Source organism: Accipiter gentilis, chromosome 34, assembly GCF_929443795.1.
Source record: "Accipiter gentilis chromosome 34, bAccGen1.1, whole genome shotgun sequence".
Lineage (NCBI taxonomy): Eukaryota > Metazoa > Chordata > Aves > Accipitriformes > Accipitridae > Astur > Astur gentilis.
In genome coordinates this window covers 14,125,158-14,152,963 of record NC_064913.1, presented here as the reverse complement: position 1 = coordinate 14,152,963, position 27,806 = coordinate 14,125,158, and the positions used below count along the sequence as shown (strand labels likewise).

At 38.2% G+C, this 27,806-nt stretch overlaps 1 protein-coding gene across 3 annotated transcripts; it reads right to left on the bottom strand.

Annotated features, from left to right (window-relative positions):
• Positions 1-254: 254 nt before the first annotated feature.
• Positions 255-26,677, bottom strand: NEDD1 (NEDD1 gamma-tubulin ring complex targeting factor). 3 transcript variants are annotated; one of them, XM_049792298.1, is made up of 15 exons: positions 26,585-26,677; positions 25,318-25,461; positions 23,316-23,410; positions 21,767-21,883; positions 20,404-20,544; positions 12,834-13,063; positions 11,470-11,671; positions 10,359-10,545; positions 7,975-8,106; positions 7,727-7,774; positions 7,047-7,270; positions 6,142-6,298; positions 5,682-5,838; positions 3,280-3,346; positions 255-2,576 (listed from the first exon to the last, which is right to left on the bottom strand). In XM_049792298.1, the coding sequence occupies exons 2-15, from the start codon at positions 25,451-25,453 to the stop codon at positions 2,472-2,474; spliced, it is 1,998 nt and encodes a 665-aa protein (XP_049648255.1). In that variant the 5' UTR covers positions 25,454-25,461; positions 26,585-26,677; the 3' UTR covers positions 255-2,471. The 3 variants fall into 3 exon arrangements, with proteins under 3 accessions (XP_049648255.1, XP_049648254.1, XP_049648253.1); XM_049792297.1 differs by having other exon boundaries at positions 26,589-26,677; XM_049792296.1 differs by lacking the exon at positions 26,585-26,677 and adding an exon at positions 26,188-26,370.
• Between the last annotated feature and the right edge of the window lie 1,129 nt (positions 26,678-27,806).

The window sequence follows — 27,806 nt, the reverse complement described above, 5'->3', positions numbered from 1 at the left end:
CATCTGTTCTTTACTCCAGAAGCATGACGTAATATGAACATTTCTGTGAAAATGATTTGATGGTCGACATGAAGCCACAGAGGCAGGAGAAAAAAAAAAAAGGAAAAAAAAAAGAGATTACTGAAGAATTTTAGGTAGATCCCTAAATATTCTTTGAATCAGGCACTTGCCTGCTGAGGTAGAACAACCACAATATATATTATTCTCTTTAATAAGTAGGTCACCACAGCATTTTTTTCCTCAAAAAGGATAAAACAAGCTTTATTTTAACATACAAATCAGCTTTGTGTACAAGGCAAAAACATACCCCTGTAGTGATAGGCATATTGGGTCTCCACAGAGCATGTGTAGCCACTTGCGCTACAGTAATCCTGAGATATGGGAAAAAGCCCTAAAAACCTTTAAAAAAAGGCCAAAATACCTCATTTTAATCACTTTTGCTATAATTACCTCCATTTGGGAATTAAGAAAAACATTATACAGCTCTGAGTCAAGAAAACAAATTATCTACGAGCCAAATACCCAAGATACTTGTCTAATTCCCTGCTGTCATCTGGGTATACTAGCAAGAGCACTTGGTAACAAATCAAGAGATGCAAATATGCAAGGTTACTTCATTAACACTGCAAAGCATGTAGAAGAACGGCAAGATATTTTTGCAACCATCAACACTATTGTCTTCACGAACTGTGCGGTCAATGTGTCAAGCTTACACATCCTACGAACTTTTATAAGTTCTCTACCTTGTGTGTTAAGTTACTAAAAAAAAAAATTAACTTACTTTGCTTCCTTTCACCATGAAGTTATATGCGATATAGAAATATTTTTAAAAGCTTATAAAAGCAGCAGAACTGCAGACATTTAAAGTCCTGCCCCTAATATCAAAGACTACTTGAACACCCTCATTTTGCTACAAGATTGTATTTACCATTAACCAACATGAAAAAAAAGGAACAGTCTCTTATTAGAAAAAACAGTTAAAGATAGGGAAAAGGTATAGATAGGGTTTTTTTTAGTTTTACAACGTATAAAAATAAGTTACACTATATATTATGGCTTTCTCATTTAGGAGAAGAGTGCCATCATGGTTTTAAACACTAGATGTTGTAACTAATTAACTCACCGTGTTCTCAGACTTTCCTTGTTTGAGTTCTACGTGAAAAGAAACAACCAAATATTAGTGGGAAAATTAAGAAGCCTCCAAACAATTTAAATAGCAAGAAGCACTTGTAGAAGTCTTTCAGAGAAATTTTTAATTTAATTTAAAATTTTAATTTAATTTTTAAATTAATTTAAAATTGAAGTTTTAATTTAATTTAATCTCTTGGCACAAATAAAGGCCAAGCCAAACCTCCCATGAGCTTCAGCAGAGTCAGGACTCTAATACTGAGCTTCATTTCAAAAATGTTTACATACCAGTATCATACTGAAGCAATGATTTTTCTTTACTGTTTGCTATGTTAATCATACAACTAAGATACTAGTTAGATTTGGTATGCAGCTATCTCAGAAAGGCTACAATAACGCTAAACCAACAAGATTCAAAACCACAACACAACTGCTCAATATTAAGTGTTGTCCACTACAAATAAAAAGGAAGGGGTGGGGGGGGGGGGGTGCAAAAGATGCTTGAGTCAAAGACCGAAAGAGCGCATTTACACAATGTTATATTATTAATGGCTGAGTACACTTACATTTTGAAGACTACAGTTGCATTCAAATTGGACAAGTTATGACAATATTCAAATATGTGTAAATAAAAAGAATTCTAGTTTCATAGCTAAAGTTGTAACAAAAGTCTCATTGTGCAGTTGAAGTAGCATTTGCAACAAAGTTCACAGCAGACAAGCGCAAATTTCAGACTTACAAATATAGTAAGAAAGATCATGGCACTGAATTTTGGAATATTTTCAAGCTCTAGTTTTACTCGGGATTGAAGAGTTGCCAGTTGAACAAAGTTAACTGAATACTGTACTTTCCAGCTCCTTATAAACAAGGCTTCACGTCATGCAGAAGATGAGCTTTCTCTCCCCTTTTTCTCCAAGAAAAGTATCCAAAAGGCAAGCTACAGTGATTGTTTCTGACAGCAGTAAAATAAAGCAGCAGATAGAGAAGTAGGCATATCAAAAAATTCTTACAGAAAAAGGCATCCATCCTGGTTTGATTTTGTTTACAAAAAGGCACTTCACATATTGCTAAAACTCTGATAATGTACTTATCCTTTTAGTTTTCCTGTTAGAAGGATGTATTTCAAGGCAGTTAGCATGAGTATACAAATATTCTTTATACAGTGTTTATCTGTTACAAATTTTATAATTACATATAGTATCTTACACCATTTAGAAGAAAAGATTCATGTTCAAAATAATAGCAGGTCTTCATAAAATACTTCAGTGATGAGGGATGATCTGTCTTAAGCAACACACCACCTGTAGTGAGTTCATGCTAATAAGAATAGCAGTGTAAATCTTTCAGAAGTGAGTCCTCAGTCTTTTGTTTTCCTCTCGTAGTCTCTCAATTTCAGCTACTAAGCTTTCATTTACAGAATATCTTTCAAGTAAAGCGTGCATTTCATTCTAGAGAAAAGAAGAAAGTCCCAATCAGTAGCTATAAAGTTAATTATTCCAGTTTTATCCTATCCATTTTCATATCCCTTTTGAAAATTAAATAACCTAGATAACGCTGGTTTTAAAAACTTTTGACAAGAAAACCGAGAAATTTTTTTTATGCTGACATACAGTATTTTGATCATTAATACATTAGTGAATATTTTATCAAAGGATATTTTGCACTTCTTCAGGATAAGAATCTACTAATGCAGGTTCCATTAAGATGTTCAGTACTGAGAAAAGGTCTTTTTAATGCAGATCAAAAGAACAAAGATTCATAATCAGGTGAAGTTAAAGAACACAGAACACAGTTCAGTATGCATGCAGTACCTGTAAGTGAAGCTTTCTATTTGAATTCCACCTATCTCCTCCTTACTCCAGCTCTTGGTCCTTTCCAAAGGACAGCTGAATTTGTTTCCCTTTTGTCTTTTTATAACTCCCGAAATATGGAATTCATGATATCTACCCAATGCATATGTTCCCTTTACTTCTCAAGCATAAAACAGTTCAACAGATTCCAATTCATAGTTTCCCCCTCCTTCACATCTAATCCTCCCTTTCTTGCTCTTAATAAGCAAAATTGACTTTCGGTTTTGAGAGAAGTTGGCATGCCTTGGTATTACTAAAAATGAAAACTGAATGTATTTCCCACCATGCTCTTTGTACATACCAACTGCACATGGAACTGCTTGATCATCTCCACTTGCAAATTCACAATATCTCGATGGCATGCTTCTCTGGGGGAAGAATTGCATAAGGACAGTCCTTAGTTTTATTTAGGAAGCTGTAATTCTCTCCAATCTTCAGCACCCAGAACTTGACAATTCCTCACCTCCATGACATTGTGAAACATGAGTCTAAAAACCCTCAAGCCATGAAACATACTCCTCTACCACTTATTTTCTGGAATACTTTTGTTACGACGTTGACTTTCATAAGTACCATTTTTTTCAGTGTATAAAGAGACAGGATTTTTTCTGTTTAGAAACATAAATATCAATATAAATGGCAATATCAAGATTTTTTTTCACTTGCAAGCTGTAAACTTGTCTCATTTTTACTATTCAAAGCTGATTTTCAGTCCCTTGATCACAAGTACCACAGAAAGATATTTATCTGTAACTGAAGATGCAGCTTTTCAGTACATCACTTTCAGCACTCTTTTGTAAGAGGGCCCAAAACATCAACTGTGATAAATGACATGTTATCCTCAAGCCCACAGAATGCTCCAGGTTAATCTACATAAGATGCAGTGGCAGAGCTGTCCATGAATTGACGTGAATTTGTCAATTCACGGACAACTATTCCACACTACAAGAACCAAGCTTGGAAATGCTCTCTGAACACTACACTAATACAAAGCGTTCCAGATGCTGAGGAAGAACAAGAACAGCCCGCAGAAAAGCAGGCAAGCTCCCACGCTCTTCCTGAACAGCACATCACAGTGCAACTGTCTGAGACTGAGCACTGTGCTATGGGTACCAATGGCCTGAGAAATAAGGCCTTTCTTAAGTAGACACACACAGGTTTTATTTCATTCTCCTTTCCTAAAACATATAGCAAACCCAAAGGGAATATATTCCTCACTTTCTACTTCCACAGGTTGCTGTGCTTCAGAACTCCTATTGGATGCAAACAATCTTCAAGTATATCGAGCATAGATGCCAGCTGGCAGCTTAGAAACCCTAGATGTAGGTTATCTCCCAAAGACAGGAAGTTCAAGAAACAAGCAGCTTTTTGGAAACAAATGAGTTATATACGCCTCCTGGTCCTTTTCTCAGGTCCTCGTTTTTTCCCCATTACTTGAAGAGGAATGATTTCAGGCAAGAACGGTAAAAATCCTTTCCTCAGATTCCAGAGGATGAAAGGTATTTTTATCAATGAGAAGCTTGCAATGGCTCCCTTCCCTCTTACTGACCTCAGTACAATCCATCTTTTACATTCAGTTTGAATGTATCCACAATTTACAACTGGGAAAAGGGCCAGCAGAGCCTTCCAGCCACTCCAAGAAGTGTGGGCCAGAAGAGAAACACCATCTCTGAGGCTCCAGATCTGAGATACTAGAAGTACAAGACTGACAAGCACACCTCCCAACACTGGGATGCCTGAACTTTAAAGAAAACACATCTGCAATCCATAGAGCGCACTTTAAATCATGTGAAAGTTACGGGTTTTAATCAGATCTGCGATTATCGCCAAAAAAATCCCAGGGGAGTTTTACTATACTGTATTCTCATTTAAAGACATTTAATAACATTCAATGTCTTTTTCTGTTGGCAGATACAGAACAGCCATAGCACACAGACCTGCTAAGCTAGTTTGGCAATGGTTTTTGTCATCAAGCCAGCAACACTTTCCCTGCCCACCAATCCTTTTCCCCCTCCACCATTGCCATCAACCTACTTAATCTTAAACATGGGTTCGGAAGTGATCCCATAGATACAACTCCCTCAACTGCTCCATCCCCTTCAAACTCCACTCTAAATCCATGCTAATTTGACTTACTTCTTTCATGACAAGTGGAATGTTAGTTAGGTATCCACAAACACAAAGTATTCTGACACCAACTATCATTTATAGCACAGACATTATTTTAATGTAAAGCTTCACTAGTAGAAATACATACAGTATTTCACCTTACATATGCCAAGCTAACAACAATCAAAGCCAAAACAAGTCAACTGTCTAGATCAAACTCTCCACAATGTCAACTTTAAAAGAAATTTCTCATGCTGTGACAGGGGATGAGCGGGGAGGGAAACAATCAGCACAAGGCTTCAGGAAAGCAGTAAGGACCTCGTTATGCAGATAAATTTACCATCCGAGAAGTATTCAAACACTCATTCTGAAAACATGTTAGCAAAGCCATGCATTAACAGCCCTCAGAGACATCAGTCTAATTAGTCATTCAGAGCTATTAAGAATGAAGTTTCATACCTAGATTTCCAAGATTAGGGCTATTAATGGTGTCATTTCCTAACGCAAGTAGAAATTTGTTAAAGCAGATGCTAAAACTTCTTACTAAGAAAACATGTCATAGAAAACAAAAACGTTCTGCATGAATACCAGTACCTGAAGTCATCCATTGTTTCTTGTATCATATTCTGAATGAAGTTTATTTGGATTGATGTCAGAGGTGCACTTGGTCTGCTACTCCCAATGGTTTCTACTATTTTTTCTGACAACGAACTGGCAACTCCAGTAGTGACAGGTGATGTTACCTTTGGACCTTTACAATTAAAAATAAAATAAATAATTTTTTTTACAAAATCAGTGTACTGGAGTACAAGAGGGGTTTTTTATTTGTCTTGAGGCTTGTCAGTATTTTATCTCAAATATCATCTAGTAAAAAAAATAATTAGATTTAGAATGAATCTTTTCAGAGGCAATTAGAGATGTTTTAGGAGGGCTAACTGGATTTACAGAAGAATCAAGACTGGATGTTCTGTTTTAACGCTAAGGCCATTTTATCAGGTTTCACATCAGTTCACAACCAACCACGCCTAAAACTGAGCCAAAATCATCAACTTACTTGTTGAGGTAGTACCATTTACTGGTAGATCATATGCAGGATGAGCCTGAATATTCTTCACTAGTCTCTCATTTGTATCAAGAGCCTTTACAGCAGTGGATGGTGGTGGAGGACTTAAAGTTACAGATTCTGCACTCGATGAGCTTGATTTTGAAAGCTGACAATAAAAATAATAATTTTAAGAAAAGGAAGGTGAACTCTACTTATTACAATTATCTAATTGCACTTGAAGACTAAGTTTTCAGGAACGCACTTTCAAACACTTTTGGTTTTCGGAATCTACTCACAAACATATGCTTTTCATTTCCTAGCAAGACATCTTAAAAACTGATTGCTAAAATATTCAAAATTGCCTAAGTGTGCAGACACAGAAAGGAGTGCAAAAGGAATGGGCCTCTTAGTTTTCATATCAAACATTTTGCGGTGAAGTTACAAACATCATTCCTAGCAAAGTCAGACTTCTCAAAAGCAATACAACAGGAGATACGTTCTCAGCAGAAGCCTATCAAAGGTATCTCAAGAAGGAAGAAGAGAGAGAGAGATGAAGGATAGGGAAAGAAGAGGGTTGAATTGACCTAATAAGCAACAAACAATCATACTGGTGCAACCGACTAATTTTCATTCTTGATTTACTAGAAAAATAAAAATATTCCTCAGGCTAGCCCGGTTTTGTTCCTGTGAACTTTTGTAACCTGAGCTTACTTAAGAGAAACATAACATTTATCTTGCATTGCTGAAGGCCAATGCGCTTAAACTGAACAACATTTTACAGACTTGTGTCAATAGTGTGAACAGAGCTGCAAAATAAGATTAGCTGGGATGCTATTAAGGATTTTTCCTTCAAGTAGTAGTATTCTGTCAAGATTTTAAGACAACCACTCATAACAAGAATTAGTATAGTATACCTGCTTTAAGACTTCTTTAGATTCTTGTTTTCCAAGATTTATTTTCTTAGTGTCAGTCTCTGAATGTTCTTCCTCTTCCTTAATTGGAGATCCCACAAGTGCATGTAACGGGCTAGACCATACTGGTTGTGCGCTACTGCCCACTGGGCTTCTTTTTACTGGAAAGGCAGTGGGGAGCTGTGGGAGAAAATCCAAACCCAAAAGGTAGGGCTGAAAATCCAGACCTAAAACAAAAAGGGAAAGGTGAAACATGCAGGACAAAAAACAAGCACACACATCAGATCAAACCCATACTGAAAACACCTGTACACCCACACAAAACAAATAAACAACACAACAACAAAAAAAATCACCCAAAAATGCACCCCACAAAAACTATATCCTTAAATCCAACTTACCCTGTCACTGTCCTTAAAGTAATAAAACATAAAGCCTCTATACATCACTATAAATTGCATAAAGGAAAAACAAAATCACTTTAGGACGATACTCGTTTTCCTGTTACCATGTTGTGTCTTACCACCTCAATGTGTTAGACAATTTCCAAAAAACTTCATTTCTTTCAATGTCTGCTTTCATTGTTTATTTTCAATAGTACGACAAAATTAGCATGTAAGAACTAGCATAGGCCTCCAAAGGCCTACCACTGACGAAGAAAAGTGTACTGAAAGTATGTTTACCATCTCCTTTTCCTTGAGGATCTTCATTCACTTTACTTGCAATAATATCTACAAAATACCAGAACACAGACAAACTAAGTGTTTATTTAATGAAACCTACATCAATATTCATATCATTACATCAAGTTCATAATCAAAGACAAATTAAAGTACCAAGTAGGTACAGCGGTTGGTAACACACAAATGTCAAAATATCATGCTACATGCAGATAAATGATGCTTTACAAATTTCAGTATTGGCAACTTACCATCTCTGACTGGAGAAAACACATCTCCTAAACTACTTCGACCCAAACCATCAAAATTATTTAAATCAGCACTTTTCCCATGATCTGTTTCTTTAGATGGAATCACATCCAAGCTGCCACTATGGGGAAAGCCTTAAAAGGACAGTAACATTCAGTTAGTAATTGACATTTTCCCAAAATAACATACATTATACCTAAACAATCTCACAGCCAGTATGATGCCTGGTAAGTCCAGCAAGCACTTTAGAACCTTCTATGGATTCCAGTCAGAGGGTCAACTTCAGCTTCCTCATTGGGGCTGTCAATGCAGGTGAATATAACTAAAAGCTAAGATACTTACTAACAAAAATAAGATACACTTGGATCCCTTTCCTCTTTTTAAAAAGGAGAGTTGTCAAACTGGAGAATGCACTCATTTTCAGAAAAATCTACATAATGGATGCAGCAAATTTATGATATATCAGCTGAAATGAAAACTAGTGAATGCAACTTCTGCTAAGAAAGTATCCACATTCAGATGACGAAAATTTAAACCACTGTTCATAAAACCTGTCCCTACTTCTCTGTGTGGGATTATTTGTTCAAGTGATCCAAATGTGACTGTGTGGATGACTACAATTAATCATGTCCAAGTATTTACATAAACTGGAACTTGAGTCATGTTTAAGATTTCACTTTTAAATGTATTAATATATCACATTTTCCACACCTTCAGATACATCAGTTGTGACGTATACATAAGATGGCACTTGCTAGTTAAGTAAATACTTGGCGTACTGAGGCAAACTAAAAGTGCAGTATCAACCTGTGCCAGAATCTACAGAGGATCTACACAGAAAAAGCATAATATAAAATAGAGCAAAATGTCTTTTGTATATTTTTACCCATTCCCTATAACCTAGATGTAATAAGTACCTAAACCAGAGGATGACTGTTAAATAGAAGTTTATGGGGAGCCAGCTCAAAGTACATCCAAACTTCTCATCACACCCTGACTCCATTTATTCTTTTGTACTTTAAAATACCTGTGACAAAAAGCCCCAGACCACTTATAAGCTGTATGAACAGATTTTTTTTGTTTTAAATATGCTATCAGATCACTTTACTGAATGCCCCTTATTTCTCTGAAGTTAAACCCCATAATCACGGTCTAGAAGAGCTTCCTCAGAACAAATGTAGCTTGTGGCCTCTCATCCATTCCCATTTTTAAGTTTAAAGACCGTACCTTCTGAAGTATACAGAGGTCTTTACTTCTAAAGTGAACACTCAGTTTAATGAAAAATATTTGGTTTACTTGGTAAGCCTTTATTTTCTTAAAACATTTATTTATTATGCATGGTCCTGTTTAATAGCCGTTACCCCTTACATCTTCAAATAAAGATAATAAATCATATTTTAATTGAAATAAAATTTTCCACACCATTCAGTAATGTTGATTAGCAACACTTCTTGCATACATAGGAAGCATTCTACTTCACCTTGTACTTCACTGCATACCCAGGGGAGGTCATTAATACACATCTCTATGAACTGCAGTGGCTTATTGCCTAATTACTGTTGCTAAATGTATTTCTCTTTATTTAAAAAAGGAGGGGAAAAGTGCTCTTGCATTAAAAAGGCTTCAGGATTCTTTTTCAAGAATCAAACTAAGAGTGTTACTGATTTGACCATATTTTCAGAACCCCTGAATTAAATAAAATTTTAAAAGTACATTTCATATAGTGGCAGAATTTTAGAATAATGCTCAGAAGTCTTATAAAGAACTTGTTAATTTCAGAAGCGTAAATAGCAAGTACAGTTATACAACTAATCATACTTGCAACTATATTTAACATCTTTCCTACCATGTGATATTGGAATCATGCCTCACACAAAAATACAGTTCAGTTCTTGCTTGGGTTTTTGGACTAGGGTTTTTTTTCCTGTGTTTTGTTTGGTTGGGGGTTTTTTAGGTGAGGTCTGTTACTTCTGTTTATTAATAGAATTACAAACCATTAGCTCTGCACTCCTTACAGACATTGTGTCAGAAAATACATTATGTACATAAGGACAATCTACAGGAAGTCAGAAAGCAAGAGACAGCCCCACAATATCATCATAGAGTTTTCTCCTTTAAATACATACTTTCACTTCAAGTCCAGAGTTTTAGATTTCATGTGTCTAAAGCTTGTAGTAGGACCCAATTCACTTCTCACAGTCTCATGTCTAATGCAGTAGGGGAGGGAAAAGAAGGTGCAGATGTGCACACACAAACATGCAGTTCTTCCAAAGAAATTCCCTTCCCTCAGTGAAATTTTTATACTGTAATGGGCAAGATACAAAATATTCCTTCCATCTTTTATGTTATGCCAAATATGATTGTAAGAGGAGGAAGAAGACAATACCTGTTTTCTCCTGAAGAACATCTCCTCCCTTATTCTCATTTGGCAATGTCAGATGAGATGAAACTGTTGCTGATGCTTGAGAGGCAATGTTTTTGATACCAGGATTTTGAATTCCTCCAAGATTACTACCAGCTTTGACTTCTACTCTTTTGGAAGCAGGTTTATTTGAAGAACCCGTAAGGTTAGACTGAAGAAAAAAAAAAAAAGAACAAATTAAGTTATTATTCCTTCAGCTAAAAGTAAAAATATAAGCCGATATTATTTCTGTTTCAAAATACTAGGAAAAAAAATACAGTTCAAGTTGCAAAGGTTGCCTACGAGATATGCCTTTACAAATATTAAAAAAAGTATCGTAATGTAATTTCAAAGAACGTGGGAAACATCTGTATTATTATATGAATACTGTGTGGACCTGCAAAAGAATAGCAACAGAACTTAAGGTACCAATGGAGTGACTTGGCACAAACCAATTTTGATCCTAGGCTTAGGCATAGGAAAAAATAAAAGATTACATTATCAGGGGCTCCAAATTGTAAAGCAATAGTCAACCACTAACAGCAAGTGTGCTAGAAGAGGAGGAAAGTCCCAGAGTGGTGAAGAATCCACTTCACAGGTTCTCTCCTTCTCCACTGAATGGACACATGGGATTTCTGGATACAGTAGAGCCTAATTAAGTCTTGGAAGAACCTCTTAAGCCTTTATTATTTAATGAACTTCTCCAACATTTTTATGTGCCTGCAAAAGGCCATATATAAGACCATGCAAAACACCTCAAGACAGGCAGCTCTGTATCTTCCCCTTAAGTGGATGGGCCATTACAGACCTTTCTGCTACTGCCCACAAATGAATCTAAGGTGCCACAAACTGATCTGCAATGGCAGCATATTCACACCAGGAAACTTAAGACTGAAGTTTCACTCATTTCTATACTGAGGCTGGGCACGGGGGAATTCCACAATAAAACGCCCTAAAATGGCACTTAAGACTGAGCAGTTTACAATTTCTATGTTGGTATGAACCATTTTTGTTGGCATCTATAATTTTTTTAGAACTTAATGCTTTGCCTTCATTAATCTGCATATTGAGTAATGAAAAGGAATTATTTTTTTACCTTGGAAAAAGTGCTACTGAACTGAAGACGTATGCATTTCACACAGCCTTTGTGAGCAATAACTGTTTTCACTGGTGATGTCAGTTGTCTTAAGTCATACTGGCAGATTTTTCCCCGGGAACATCCTATAGCCAAAGTAGTACCATCAGGCATGAAGTCTACTGTTGTCAGAGGAAAGTCAGCCACTATTGTTGTCAGTAACCTTCAAACAGGAGAAAGGTGAGGATAAAGAAGCTTTTAGGGTTCAAAAGTTAGACTTTTCAAAACAGAGTTATCTAAAAAACAAATATAAAAGCTTTCATAATTCAGCTACAGGTCAGTAGTTCCACTTCTCCAGTCCAAGTAACCAGTGGATTAGGCTTATATAATCACAGAATATCTCAAGTTGGAAGGAACCCATGAGGATCATCAAGTTCAACTCCCTGCTCCTTGCAGGACTACCTAAAAACTAAACTATGTGACTGAAAGCATCACCCAGGTGCTCCTTGAAATCTGACAGGCTTGGAGCCATGACCACTTCCCTGGGGAGCCTGTTCCAGTATACTAAGTGTTTATGCTTAAAGACTGCATATGGTCAAAAAGATTTCACCAGGACAGGATCAAATTGCCTCATAACAGCAGTTCTGGCACCTAAATTATTTACTAGTATCATCATTTCCAGCAGCAATCATACTACATACATCCTGTAGTTTCCCAAGCCTATCAACTCTAACTTTCCCACAGATCTAGGAAGGACTTCAGGTCCTAGTTTGCACCCTTCTGCTCCACCCCTCCAAACTAGAGCCAGACTCCTGCTTCTACTCAGCTAAAGTGAACGCACAGCTCACATGAGAACCAAATTCCCATGAAACCACTTGCCATCCTACCCTCTTACTACACAGTCACATCACCTACACCCCATACTTTCTGCTTTTTCAGCCAATGCTCTCCCATATTTAAGGCTCACTATCTCAGCAACTCTGCACCACAGTTGTGTCTTATACCTTGAACTAGAAAAGCAGACAAGCTAAGCTCAGGTGGGTGCAGGTCCTCACAGGCTGCACTGCTCCTTACAGAAGCCAATTGCTCTGTATCAACAAGAAAAAGCCCTCACACAAGCACTTGGGAGAGGTCGCTCATACGTAGCACCTCAATTAGTTCCCACGCACCTTGGGTTTTTTTGATTGTTCATCTGGGTTGGTTTGTTTGTTAAATAAAAAAGCAAAATGGACCTTGGCACAGGTTCTCCATTAGTGATATGCCACCACTTCAACCATTCTGAATGTGGTCTGAATTAAATATTTCATGTCATAGTTAGGCATGCTTTTTCAGTTTATAAAAACCAAATAAGGATCCTATAAAATCAAAGTCTTTAAAATACTCACTTTTTACTTGAAGTGTCATAGAGAATAATTCTTTTATCCAAACCTACAGTTACAAGCAGCAGCTTATTGACTGGAGAAAAGCAGATTTCTGAAGCTGGTGCTTTATGAGTATTTTCAAAATTGTGATATGGATTCTGGCTATTTACATCCCATAGAGTTACATTTCCACTATCAGAAACACTGCCCAGCAAGGATTTCTTAAAGGTTGAATATCTCAAGTGTCGAATAGGCTGTAAAACAGACATAAAAAACTGAACTGTAGTACCACTATTAAACACCATATTAATTTATTTTATAAACACACACACCACATCAGGAATACAGATGTTACATTAAGTTAAAGTAGTTTACACAGGCTAGCCACTCTAAAAAATAAAAAGTTTAAAAAAAAAGGTCATTTCACATTACAATGCCATTTTTGCTGTCGGGGGCAGACTTTTTGTGTCTTCTAGAAAAGTTTCTTGGTTTGTCAGCAAGTATCATGCCATCATACCCACTACAAAAAAAAAAACCAAACACGCCACACCTAAAAATCAAAGGAGTGAAAGCTACATTATTTCACTCATTGGTCTCCTGCCAAGAATGTTACACTTAATTCCCCTCCACTGATTTTAAGTAGTTGGATATAAGGCAATTTGATAAGACACACAGACTCCAGAGTTACGAAAGTATGTCCGTCCTGGAGAAGAACACACTTCACCCTGAGAGTTAGGACCACAGAAGAGGGTAATATGCCTGGTTTATCACAGGCAGCCTTGCTATTGCAGAACCACGTAATACAGGAACTTAATTTGCCTTTCAGAAGCAGGTAGGTATTTTGTTTCCATCATCTTGCTTCAGAGGATGTTTCAGAACCTATCTGCTCTAATGCTAAATCACAATACTCAATTTCCAGATTAATTTTGTTGATGACCCATTTGCACTAATTCACCTCCATGACAACAACACCCTTACACTTAAAATGTTTCCTAACTCCCTAGTGCCGCTTTTACCTTTTTTAATAAACAGCCACCTCACCTTCTTTCAGGCTTATTTTGCTATAAACAATAAGCAAGACTCAGTTTCCTAAGACTGGTTTTTCAGTACCATCACAGTTTCTTTGTAACTCTCCCAGCTTGAATCTTTCCTGAATATGGACAACCAGAATCTTGTATCATCATAAAACAATTTTGCTACTGCCTTACAAAGGCAGTAACACTTCATCATCCATTTTCTACTTATCCTGACCCATCCTAGACTGCATTTTCTTTTTTGTGATCCAGCCTGTTTTGGTTGCTCATTGCCATTTTATGATCAAGAAGCCCAAGTCATTCTTTCCCTTGGGAATTTTCAAATCCTAGTCCAATACAAAAAGCCTCACTTGTGACCTAAGCCTGGTACCTTGATTTCTATACTATCATTGTTGTTCTCAGATCTATTATTTCAATGATTTTTAGATAGTCACAGTCTTCTCTTACAGGCAATACCTTCCAACTGTGTCTCATCATAGCTCTACTTCTCATATCATAAACATATATTAAACAAGATTAACTACTGATAACCCAAACAAATACTGTTCTTTCAATATTACCTACTGTCTTCTTTCCTACAGCCTATTTCTTACACATCCTCAAATCCTTTCTAAACCTCCATCTTCTCTAATATTTTCTCAGAAGGCACTGAATCAAGTGCTTTACTCAAGTCCAGACAGATGAGAGCCATCACATTTTATTTGTCTGAAAATGCTCTCAAAAAGCTATTATGTTATTCTAGTGTAATCCACAACACAATGCACTGTACTGGATTTTTATCCTATTTCTCTCTTTCACTTCATTTCAATGGAGATATTTGTTGGTTCATATGCCTCCAACGTAATTTCTAGCACTTGTATTGCATGTCTCACTGGAAGCCTAATTGCTCCACAAAGAAGCAGCACGCTCAACTGCATATTCAAACAGGACAGAAGATGACTGTTTACAATTAATATGGTCCTCTAACTGGAGACAATGGAGACATTTTTATCAGCATTTTTCAGTTTATTTACATTGAAAAAAGAAATATTGAGACAATCAGGAATAACAGCTTCAATTACATACATGAGCTACACAGGAAACATGCCTGCTCCTCACTTATCTCACTTCTTCACCTCCAGATACCATCCTTACTGCCCTGGCATCTGCTCATGGTCCCTTTTCTCCCTCCTCTGTTCTCCTGCCCACCACAATTACTCTCTCCTAGCTCTCCTCAAACATCCTTTGCTATCCTGCCAAGTCTCCCATTTTCTTTTCTCATTTTTCCTTCCAGCCTCACAGGCCCAAGGCTAGTTCTCAATTGTTTTTTCATATATATACCTTCCCCATATTACATCTGTTCCCCACTTCTCATTGAAGTCATGGTGCTTCCTCAGAGCAGCTTCACAGTTTAATTTCAGGTTGCTGATGAAGGAGGTGTGAGGTGTGGAGAAAATCCTATTCACTCCTCACTTTCACTGAATTAGGTTAGCAAGAAACTTCACTTGCAATAATGCAATTGTTAGATCAGACTCAAGGAATGGAAGCGCCTAAATCTGTGTACACTGTTATGAGACAGCCAAATGCATGATATTGGCGTCCCTGACAGTATGCTACATGTCCAAGTTTCAAATTCTTGCCCAGACAGCTGGAGGCACGAAAGAACCTCATTTCTGAAAGGCTGCTTGACAAGACAAAACCAAAACATTTCTCCTCCCAGAGTGAGTCACTTAAATTTGAAGTTTTCTACAGAAAATACTTTACCTGAGAAACATCTAGGTGAAAAAATATAGCCTTAAGCTTCGCATAGTTAGAAAGAGCAGACAACCAAGCCTCATATGGGAAAGCATCAAGGATTAAGATGCAGGTGGTCAAACTAGATCACTTGCAATAAGTCTTGGCTACATTTTCCTTGTTTCCCACCCCGTCCATAATCAAAGAGCAAATTAGAAACTGTATTTTCGAATGAGATTAGGCTTCGTCAAGTAGCATTGTCTTTATGTTTAAAATGTTGACTTAACTCTACACGAACTTTATAGCAAAACAAAAAACCAGCACACTATCCAGCATTCACTGGAGCGAAGTTAAAATACACATACGACCACTACGAAATCTGACAAGTATACACAGAAAAATATCTTTTTTGTGACCCAGTGCTGCAAGGGAATGGGACTCCCTGTACAGGAAGAGATGAACTATTACACTTTATCAGATGTTGGAGCTATTTAGTCCTACACCATATGAATGAAAGTGTTCGATACTGAAGCTCTGAAAAAGGTAAAAGGGACCCCTCCTCACCCACCACAGGAGACGGATCCAGGATAATCTAATGCTAGGAATAAGCCTCTTCCAAACAGTTACAACCAAAACTTATCCCCTTTATAATATGCCTTTTGTTGCAATTCTCAAGTTACTTTTCCAGCCTTCTCCCTCTGATTAGATTTACTGCCAAAGACAATGCTAAAAATCAAAAATCATGATCAACTGTGTGTTCAGAGAAAATTTTTTTGTTATGTTTATGTCACTGAACATTATTGTTTAACTGTGTATCCCTTTATGTTGTTATTTAAGAGGTTTTCTATTTTCTTCAGTTCCTTTCTTTTCTCTTTACCAGACTTCTTACCTACTTCTAACCCCTCTGTACCTGTCAATCCTGTAAACATTTTTGAACTGTCATGCATAATATTCTAGATCAGATTCTATAATCTATTTTTAATTTCAATACATGTTTCTTTATCTTATTTCTTATATTTTCTAATGTTTTTGTCTATCTTAGTGACAAGAAACTAACACGTAATCAGTCTTCACGAAATAGTCTTTAAAAAAAAAAAAGTCAATTTTTGCTTGGCATGATGAAGTCACACAGAACATTGGTACACTCCTAGTCAGGTTTTTCCCCTGAAGAAGCTGAACTTCATTTGTCATTTCCTGCCCCTTTTCTTAAGTTACAGTTTAGAAACAAAAGTTCTGTTACTCGGATTTTGAACACTAAGGCCTCCAACCCAGCTGAAAACAGCCCCAATACAGTTCCTTGGCCTTTGTACTGCCAGCAATAGGAATCCCAAGCCTAAAATGGGCACATAACCCACACGGTATAACTGCAAGGTTTACTAGTTACAAGAAAAAAATTAGCCAAGGATGTGGGACAAGTTAAACATTGGTAGTTTTCTGAAAAGAAGCCCGAGAATGTTTACAGATTACAATTTCATCCACAAAATCAAACGGCAAAGGTGTAGGACATGTTTCACCAGGAAAAATCTGACTAGGCAACCTTAAGTATCTTACCTGAATTGGATCTAGGGCAATATTTAAGATACTTGCTTTATTTTAAGTCAGCATAGCTGTTCACTAGGTGAAACTCAAATATGCATAAATAAATGTCTGAACAGAAGTGGGAAGGGGTCATTCGTTTTCTAATTATTTTAGTCATTAATAGGGGTCATTCGTTTTCTAATTATTTTAGTCATTAATACTAAAGTCATTTCAAGATTGTTAGGAATGATGCAATTATTTGGAAGGAGTCATGTTTTGGAACTAATCTGTCAAAATTGAACCAAAAAAAAAGAGGCAAATATTAAGATGTAGTAAAACTTGCGTCAGAACTACAACTCCTGACGATCTCTGGAAATTCTGCACACAGAGAACTACCAGAAAACACATTTAGCGCACAGTGCTGAACCCACAAAGAGAAAATTAAGTCCTCTTTGGAACACTTTACCAGTCAATGTAGCACAAAAAGCCATATACATCTTTTTGCCTTCGCAGTGATTGGAGTAGATTTTCTGCAGAAAATAAGAATACATTTTATCTTTAAGCTTCACAATAAGACAGCTGAATAAGGAACAGTGCACTTCAGAAAATGGTTGGTCTGTTGCTGAGAAGGACTAGCTACACTTAAGGCCTTTCACCAATGGAAAGCAAGAGAAAAGCCCAAAACTAAACCAAAAGTAGTCTAGCATCATTGATTACCTTATTTAAAGATAGTACAGTTTCTTAATCTCCTTTATACCTTGGTGAGCCTTATAAGTGAGAAGGCGGATGTAAACACAGTTGATAGTCTTCAGCTTTTAAAGCTATTTCACTATATGGAGTGACCAGAACTCATCACACTTCTCTACAAATTAGCCAGCTGTTCAAACAACTAAACTAAATCCTGTTGCTAGGAGAACAGCACCAGGCAGTGAAGACTTGAACAAACATTATGTTGCGAAACAAACCTTAATTCATCTTCACAACAGCAAGCAGATAAGAATCTGGTAGTCTAAATGAATACCAACAGCAAAGACAAATTATGGGATCTGCAAACAGCTCTGTGCAAGAACTCAACTCTAATAAAGCACAAAGGTGTTTCTAAAACAAAATCAATTAATAGAATATAGGCCAAAACTCATATGAAAAGAAAATTGTTTATAGTCACAGAAAACACTACAACCTTGGGCTATTCTACTACTTGTAGAGTCTATACAATATCAGAAATTAACTGGCAAGGAAACTACATTCCACCATGCTCAAACAGAGACAAGCTAAATTTTATAAGGTCAGTTTGACCTCACATTCCCCAGTTGTAAAAAAAGTTACTAGGGAGTGGTGACCCTTACTAAGCCAGACAGCCAGTGCCAGGATCAAGCAGGACAATACACTGTGTATCTATTCAAGCTTAGTCTTCAAAAACCGGGCCCCTAAACTATAAATCGAGTCAAGGCTTTTTAAATTTAAACAGAATTACACAAGTCTTCACATATTTGCTTGACTGCACAATTAATCCTGCAATTCTCTACAAGTACCAGTTAAAACTCAAAACCAAAAATAAAGCTACTTTTGCACATAAGAGCAAAGATAATTTTTAGGCTATAAGATAAGCTGATAAACTGGGACATCCAAGTAGTCATCCCAGTACACAATTACAACTCGATTCCATTTTAAATTAAGGCTGCAATCAAATAACTGCCCCCCTTTAGAAAATGTTACAGGCCCTTTAGAAAGTGAACAGTAGCTCTGTGCTTGCAATTACTTTGATTTAACACTTCAAATATCCTTATCCATCTTAAAGGTCAATCAGCTTTGCAGTAGGCCTCTTGATTTCATCTGCCAAAATAGCTATTCACTGCATCACTTATTCCTAATCACTTTTGGTGGAAAGACTTGAACATATCAAACAGGTTGATGCAAATCATCCTCATCAGAATTTTTTCATCTTCCAGTTAACTAGCAACATAGCCCCCACCCTGGATGTTCACCTCAGCTGTGTAATCCAGCCATGGATATCCCTGTACCTCCTGCCTCACATCCACATTTTTCATAAGATCATAACAATCAAATCAGAAAAATGAACCGACTATATAGATGGATTTTTAAGATCAAACCAGGTATGAAGTACAATTTTGCTTCAATATAAGTATGAGACTATGGTGATGGATCAAAGACACTGCAGCACCCAAGAGCAGAGACAGTTTGAATTTAACAGAGATTTTTCAACAGAAAGTATACCACAATTCCCGTGATGCTATAAAGTTGTAAGAGATTCTTCATCAAGTTATATTGTTCATGCTAGACAGGAGAAAAATTTAACTTGGTACTCTATCTGCAATCTAGGACTGAAAAAGCTGCTGCAGTAACAGAAAATGAGTAAGTCACAACTTCAGTATTCCCTGCAATATTAAAGGTCAGGTTTAGGACCAAAGCAATGGTTCTGCATCCCCTAGGCAGCTCTTATCACTGTAAAAATGACTCAGTAAAAAATAAAAGAAGGCCTAGAACGCAAACACTTGGCTGTGCCTAAGTCAACATTCACACTAAGAATGCACACTGGAACTTCCAATGGAACAAAACAGCTCATTTACTACTGCAGATGCCCTTATATCAAGGGAATTCCCCTAGTGATACCCACTAATTCTCCAGTATCTTTTGAGTCTACAAGAAGGAATTCCAGTGGAAAAACCCTACCAAGGCCCTTAAGTAGCACGTATGGTTTGTGTTTGTCTTTTGCGCAATTTTCCTTCAAACTAGTTATCCAAAATCTTGCCTAAACACCTAGATAGGTAATATAAAATCTCATTGCTTTTCAGTTTGAGCAGCTGTGCAATTTTTATCTCCAGATTAAATAAATTTATTATTTCCAAATGCAGGCTTATATACACCCCTACCATACAGATGGCTCTGTTCAGGTGAACATTTGATTACTTTGGGTAAGTCAGAACACAGGCTACATGGTGTTTGTTCTTTGCAAAAATGTATATTGAGTCATGCATTGAAATCCTGCTCTGGTTTGTAAAGCCAACTGGTTTTTGTTCAGTTTTAAGATGTGTAGAAGTTTGTTCTTGAGGAACCAGAGTCTACAAAGTAAAATTTGCTGTAACCTGTACATAAGTAAAGGTACTTGAGAAATTTGTATGTCAATGTTACCTATTGTTTAAGACTAGAATACACACAATGGTCTAGTTTTTTCCTTTCTGTAACTGCACTCTTAAAAATTAAAAGAAAACAGATTAACAAACTTAAAAGCTCTTGATATGCACTTTCAATTTCTAAACACTGTGAACTAAAGCTTCATACCTGAAAGGAACTTAATACAGATAGCCTACCTGACGGCTGCCATAACCAAAGGGAGTACTTGATAAATTGGTGGTAACACTGTGTAGGATAATTTCACCACTCAAAGATCCAGAAGCAAGGTAGCAGTCATTCCAATTATACGTAATACATGTGACTTCATCTTTATGATCCTGTTGGGGAAAGAGGTTAGAGGGAAAGGTTAAAGACATTCAAGATAACCATATTCCTTCCTAATCCGTGCTTTTGCAGAAAATTTCAGTTTGATGGGATTTTTTCTGACCAGCTGTAACATTTAAAAAGATTATTTAAGAGTTATTATGGAATATGCCAGAAAACAGCAGCAGAACACACTGAAGATCAGCCATTATATTTTAACCACTGTGTGATTCTTTTCAGAAGATTGTTTTAATAAATTAGTAAAGACGATGCTGTAATTACATACAATATTTTAACGAGAGAACCATAGAGGCATCTACCACAGGTGTCATTTACATTATTTTAAAAGTAAAATCTTCCAGAAACCAGTGATATTTGAATAGACTTTCTGTGAATCTGATGTACTACTGCCCTTCTGTCACTTTCAGTATTAACACCTATAATTACCAAATAGCTTTTTAGTATAGTCATTTGCAATGATGATATTGTGTTTACTGAATATACAGGGAAAGACACGCAAGTACTCCTAGCCCAAAAAAGGAGAAAAAGATATTTAAAGTATTGTATTAGCTACTTAGTAGTTTTGTTTCAAAGTGTAACTTTAAAAGTCCAAGAAAAAAAGAATAAATCAAAGCTGAAGTTTTATAGCCTCTTTAACAGTGATCCTAAATAAGGGCAAATCATCTACTGAAGGCATCGTGGAAATATACTAGACCATCCTAAGTTTTGTGCATCACAACAAGGTTTTAGAGAATTCATACTGGATCAGTTAGAAGACAACAACCATGTCTCAGTTTTGCATAACATTAGTTCTACTACAGTATTCTACAAATACAAAAGTGTCTTGTTTGACGTGTCAGAAACAGCAATTATCCGAAATGCTGCCCCTAGAAAAAATCCCCATCAGAGCGTATCAATACAAATTCACAAAATAAGAAATCTACTCTGAAAATTTAAACCTACTTTATTATAGAATTGTACTCCGTAGACATCAAGTTAAGTATGATTGTTAAATTAAATTTGCTATTTACAGCACATAAAGAACACAAACTTGAACAAGACACATATGTGTGCTAGCTCCTATCTGTGAACTTGATCCTACAGATACATGACTTAGAGAAAGTTTGTTTTGTTTGGTGGTTTGGTTTTTTTTGGGTTTTTTTGTGTTTTTTTTTTACAGTTGGCAGCAAAACCTGTAACTCATGAAAGCCACAGCTCTTCCTCAGCCAAACTTACCTTAAGGCTACGGTAAACCCTTCTGGATTTCAGATCCCAGATATTAACTGTGTTATCAAGGCCTCCACTCGCAATATATGAAGAACTAGAATTCAAGCTCACACATGTCTGTTTTGCCTGATGGAGAAGGGAAAAAAAGGTATGTTAAAGATAATGCAGGGATTTATTCAAATCTACTTAAAAGCATACTGATGTGTGTTTTCAACTTCATTAACACAAATAGTCCCAATAACCAACGGAACCATTGCTACACTACAGTCAAAAGGCATTTAAAATCCAGACTAGTTTGGACATATGTTTAATAGACTTTAAGATCTAAATACATTAATTAATAAACTCTCAAATGCTCACATTTTCCCATTCCAAATTTTTTTAGCACCTTTTCCTTCAATACGCATTTTCCCTTTAAATTATAGCTCCCTAAAGTGCAATCATAGACTTCTATTCAGGTACTGAGTTTTAAAAAGAAAATACTAAGTTTAGAAAAAAACTCCTTAAAAGAAAATCAAGAAGTTGTCTAAGTCATGTACTTCACATTCCCTAAACATTACAAAGAATATTATAGCAGCAAACCTCATAATTCGGTAAAGTGATTATTTTTAAAATAATCACCGAAGTACCAGCTTTTGAAAAAAATGTCAATCTTAATGATAGATCTACATAGAGGACAAATTATTATTCAGTTCTATCATGTTGAAAATTCACTTTTAAGTTCCTGAGATTTGAACTAAGAAAAAACAAGTCCATCTAATTATTGACATGGAAAAATTGGAAATGATTGCATTAGTTACAGATCAGATTTAGTGAAATCTCCAGGACAAGCACTTCAGCTTCGAAAGCATTTGCTTCAGCAACCTAAAAGCCAGGTTTGAACACCTTTTCTGAAAATTTCCAGTTCAAATTAGCATTACAATAGCTATCCAAGGAGAATAATTAGAATGGTTTAGAACACTAACAAATCATTCAAACAACCACGACAAGAGACTCTTCTAAAACTAAGTCCAGCTTTCTGAAGAGTTTATAGTGCCACGCTTCCACTTCACAGGAAAAAAACCCTGACCATAACAGAAGTGCTATTTCACATATTTCCAGAAGCTACTGCGTGTGCACTCCAAGAACAACCTTTTGATAGACTCTTAAGTTTTTCAATGTACAATGCACATGCATGCATAATACTGACAATTCAAGGTGGGAAACGAAGTTCAGACTTGAGCTCTGTTCCATCGCCTACACATTAGATCAAGTTCAAACCACTGCCTGCCTTGGGCTATCACACTGTGGCTCAACCAGCAAATTCCCCTAGCAGAAAGCTACCAGCATCAGAGGCTAGTACAACTGCATTTGTATTCTCTTACTGGTAGAACTATTTCAAAACCACTATTCCCCTCACTCTTTATATGTATTTATGCGCAAAAAAATGTTTTTACATACATGTCATAATTCTGACAACAGTAAAATTAAATTGACCCCAATATGCAGAACAGATGTAATACAAACAGTAAGGGGGGGGGGGGGGGTAAAAACAGGGACCAGTATTACTCATACTTACTCCTTCAGCTATTTCAAAGAGCGGAACAGGTTTGCTTTTACAGCTTGAAACAACTATTTTATCACCAGCAGCAGAAGCAGTGGCCAGGTATCTATCTTAGTCACAAGTTATGGACCATAATTGTATTATACTGGTGATTAATAAAAGCAACAGTAAGTTTCCCCTACCGAACAGAAGACAGATTGGCTAAACAGTCTAAAGTACTGTACCTTGAAGGGACCTAGAAATAGAAACATAAGGCTATTTTCCAAGCTTTCATTAAAAAGCTCTTGCATTAACTACAGCCCTTACTTCCCAATACAAGGAAAAGCAATTTCTTTCAGAGAGAAGAGAAGAAATATCTGGCAGATATTATTTAAGAGCTCTTCACCACTAAGGCAGCTTATCTGCTCTACAATTTTGTTTCCCCACCACTCCCATGTAAGAGCCCCATTTATCACTAAAGTTCAAAGTAATGTCTGTTGCTGTTAGCAGGCTATGGATTTAAAGAACCTGTTGGTGACAAATGTTAAACTATTTCACTATATAGTTTCTCAAATACAATGAATGTTTGCTAATTTGTCTCCCTCTGTACTGGGGGAAGAAAAACAAAACCCCCAAAAAGAAACTTTTATGACACCAGCTCCCTCAAAGTAGTAAGAAAAGCCTTCAATACAGAAGTACAGAGCAGGGAAACTGCCTCTGCACCCCCAACAAACGAATCAAGTAATCATTTAGATCCATGTCCTGTATATCTTCAGGACAATGCTCATTGTGATTTTATATTTGTTTATTTAGGAATACAGATTAATTGGCTGGACTTAACACTAAAGAAGTGGTAGGCAGATTAGTGCTTGCCATTTCTTTCATTATTTTAAGGCACCATTTTAGCTTATAGAATTATGCAGTACCAAACCCAATGCTCTACCCCTAACAAACATTCAAAAGCATATAGGAGTAAGATAGTTCATTGTTGCAGTTTTGGGGGATGGAGAGGAGACTAGGCAAAAGAAAGCATTACAAGACAGACTGTCTATTGCTAAAGTTTACTAAACAACACATATAAGTGTATATATGTATAAAAATACTATATCTATGCTTCAATTTCTTTGCAAGCTCCATAGCTAAAACATTCATTTGTGCTCTAATTATTTTAACTTTTCTCTCATACATCCACTTATTTGCAGACTTAGAGGACAGAGATTCAGAACTTGCAGGACCTAATTGTTAGGTGCCAGCATCTTGTCCTTCTTTTACATCAAGATCAGACATCACTGCCTGTTCCCATGACAGTCAAGGTGTTCACCTGACAGTCCATTGTCTTCATGAAATTTCTCTTATATTTACCTAACACCTGGCACGTCATATCACTAGTCTGTAATAGGCTTCCAAGACAGAGGTGAAAGGTCTAAACAGGCCAGATCCATTTTCACGCATAAATCACCACCATCCTATGGAGGATTTCCTACACATGTGCTTCCTGTGTAAATGCTACAAACAGCGTAAAGAAAACCAGGGCCTACAGAGAAAGGGGTAAGCGTACACTATCAAAGACTATCAGAATCAATGAGAAGCCAATCAAGGAAAACAAACAATCAAATCTTTCATTACAGTTTTCCGCTCTACACTATGTATAGAACTTTACTACATGAGCAATTGTTTTGTTCAACCTTGTCAGTAAATTAAGCACTGCCTTGAAAATGAATATTGTAATCAACTATCGAAGAAACAAATGAGTAAGCTTTACAGTTGGTAGGCAATTCAAGCATATCATAATCATTAAAAAAGTGTTAGCCTCCTAAAGGAAGAAAAGCTTCTTCAGAAGCTTTTACCAGCATGAGTTCATTTTGTAAATCACTTCAACACAGAGAACCACAACATTTTCTTCACAATACATACAAATCTTTTTATACAAGACTTCAAAATTGTATCAGGCCTGTGATTTACAGACACTTTAATAAAAAAAATTCACTGAAATTTTGCAGAACGCCCACAAAACTATGGCTGAAACTGTAAAGGATACTATTGCTGGCCCAACATAGCGAGCTGACTGGATGCGGGGGCGTATGTGGGTTGAACTGCTCCACCACAGTTAGAGATGAGGAATCCCATATTTTAACGTCATCTCCTGATGAAGCAAAACGTATGCTTTCTTGCATGGCTGCACCTGTTTTTGCAAAAATAAATAAAAAATGAAAATACATATAAATAAAAAGTAAAAATATACAACAAGCAACTTCACAAGTGAAAAATAATTTCCCATATACCATTTAATATTGTTTTCTTGATAACAGGGGCATTTAATTGGAGAGTTACACAATTAGTGCTGTTCAGCTAAATATACTACTGAAAGCAGCAAACACTCCGCACTTTTGTTACTTGAATTCTTGCAGGAAAGGTATGCTTTCCTTTTCACAAAGGAAAAGCCAGCCCCTCTATGGTATCAAGAGACTAAAATGATGCTTATATCTCCACAGAGTTTACAGCTGCCTAACAGGAAGCCGAGAGCATCTCAGGGACTCATTTCCCACCAGCAGATGGAGATACACAAACCAGAATCAAACCGACTGTTGGGAGGGGAAGGCTGCAAGTTTGGAGCTAAAGGACTCACTTCAGCGTTTATCTCACCGCCTTAAAGGAGTCATCCGAGAATCCGTTAAACTAAACCTTTAACGGAAGAACACGAGCGACAATGAGTCACCTTTCAACGCAACTTACACAACATTAAAAAACCAAAAAGACCACCAAAGTACTACCATTTGTTTGGACCGGCACCGTTTTAAGAGTTAACACCAGGCTAATCGATTCCAGGTGTGTAAAGTTTATTCTCAACTTTTAACTCCGGGTAACTTTAAACCAGCAACAAACAAGGACTCAGAAGGCTTTCCTTCACCTCAAAGCAGAACCACCCTTTAGCCAAAAGTTTCCGCGACGCTTCCACACAGCTTTGGGCCACGAACTCTCACTGCCGAGAACATCTGAGGGACGCACGACACTGAACAAAACTCCCCGGGACGCTCAAGTTCCACAACGGCCTCCCTCGGCCGTTACCCAAGCCATCAGCCCTCGGAGCTGCTCCCCGCTCACTTCCCCGCTCCTCCCGCCTCTCACGGGCCTTCTCTCCCCGCTCCCCCCCTTCCGCCCCGGAGGCCGCGGGACGAGCCGCTCTCCGCGCCCCACGGCACCGACAACCGCCCGGCCCCGCGCTCCCGCTCAAGGCGGGACCCCGCTGCGGCGGCCGCCCCCCGCGTTCCGGGCTCTCCCTCCACCGCCCACCGCCGTTAACCCACCTACCGGGGCGGGCACCGGGCCGGGGCCGAGCCCGAGCCCCTTCCCCTCACCGGGCCACCGGCGCCTCCTGAGGGATCGGGGCCCGTCCTCAGGCGCCGGCCACGGCGATTGGCCGAGACCTTCCTGCTCCCAGTTCTCGACGGGGTCCGCCCGCCCTTCGCCGACCAATGAGCGCCGCCCTCGCCGCGCGCCCGCCCTCGCGGGCCGCTTTGCCGCGGCCCAACTTCGCCACCCGTCCCAACAGCCCCCGCGCGCGCGCCTTCGCCTTCACGCGCACACACACACACACACACACAGCCCCCCCCCCCCCCCCCTCCCCTCCCGCGCCTACGGTGGCCCGGAAGGAAGGGGGCGGGGCGGGAGGTGCGCGCCGTTCCCGCCTTTCGGGCCGTTCTCTGCCGTCTCGCCCGGTTCTGAGGTGACGGCCCCGGGGAGCGGCGGCCGCGGGGGGGGGGTTACACACACACCCCGGCGGAGGCTTTGTCTTTGCCCGGGCGGGCCCGGCTGAGGGTCTGGACCGTGTGTGGGTGTCTGAGGGGGCCCGTAGTGCGGGAGCTGGAGGTCTGGCTGGTCAGCATGTGCCGCCCGCTCGGGGACTCTGGGGAGAGGGGGTCGTGTCGGGGGATGGTGAGGGGACACCGGCCCCACAGCACCGCCTGGAAACCGGCGGGGAGAAGCTGGCGCCAGCCACGGGTTAAGGAATCGATCGTGCTCCCCGCCATAGGTTGGTTGTGAGGGGCGCCGGGTCCGGGACCTGCCGCGTTTTAAATGGTGAGCGGGGAGGAAGGGCTGTGTTTTCAGCACCCAGCACAGCCGGGCCAGTCCTTGTTCTTTACTGGGTCATCCTGGGGACAGATCATAATAAAGAATAGCAATAAACACATGCCAGACTGAGAGCAAGCCCCTGAGCTGTAGCTGTCCTCTCAAGTCCGTTTTTAATTACAGAGTTTGTGTTAACAACATACCCATTTATAACGCACCCCGTTACACCCTTTGGGCTTACTTCCAGTAATGTCAAGTCACACAGAATTGTTGCATCCCTGTCCTGGCTTGGAATAGAGGTGTTCTTCGGGTCATGCTGAATTTCATAGAAAAAAGGGGTTTTTTAAAATTCTCATCTGGTAAAACAAAAGCTAGCACTTCCTCAAAGATAGTATGTATTTTCACCGCCTCTGCTTTCTAAACCTACGTAGAAAATTATTTAGTAAAAGATTGTCTTTA

Coding starts and splice junctions, on each gene's coding strand:
- NEDD1 (XM_049792298.1), bottom strand. CDS start 25,453: ATGCAAGAAAGCATACGTTTTGCTTCATCAGGAGATGACGTTAAAATA. Junction 7,775..7,974: donor GTTTTCTCCAGTCAGAGATG/GTAAGTTGCCAA, acceptor GGTATTTTGTAG/ATATTATTGCAAGTAAAGTG. Junction 5,839..6,141: donor AAATGGTACTACCTCAACAA/GTAAGTTGATGA, acceptor TTAATTGTAAAG/GTCCAAAGGTAACATCACCT.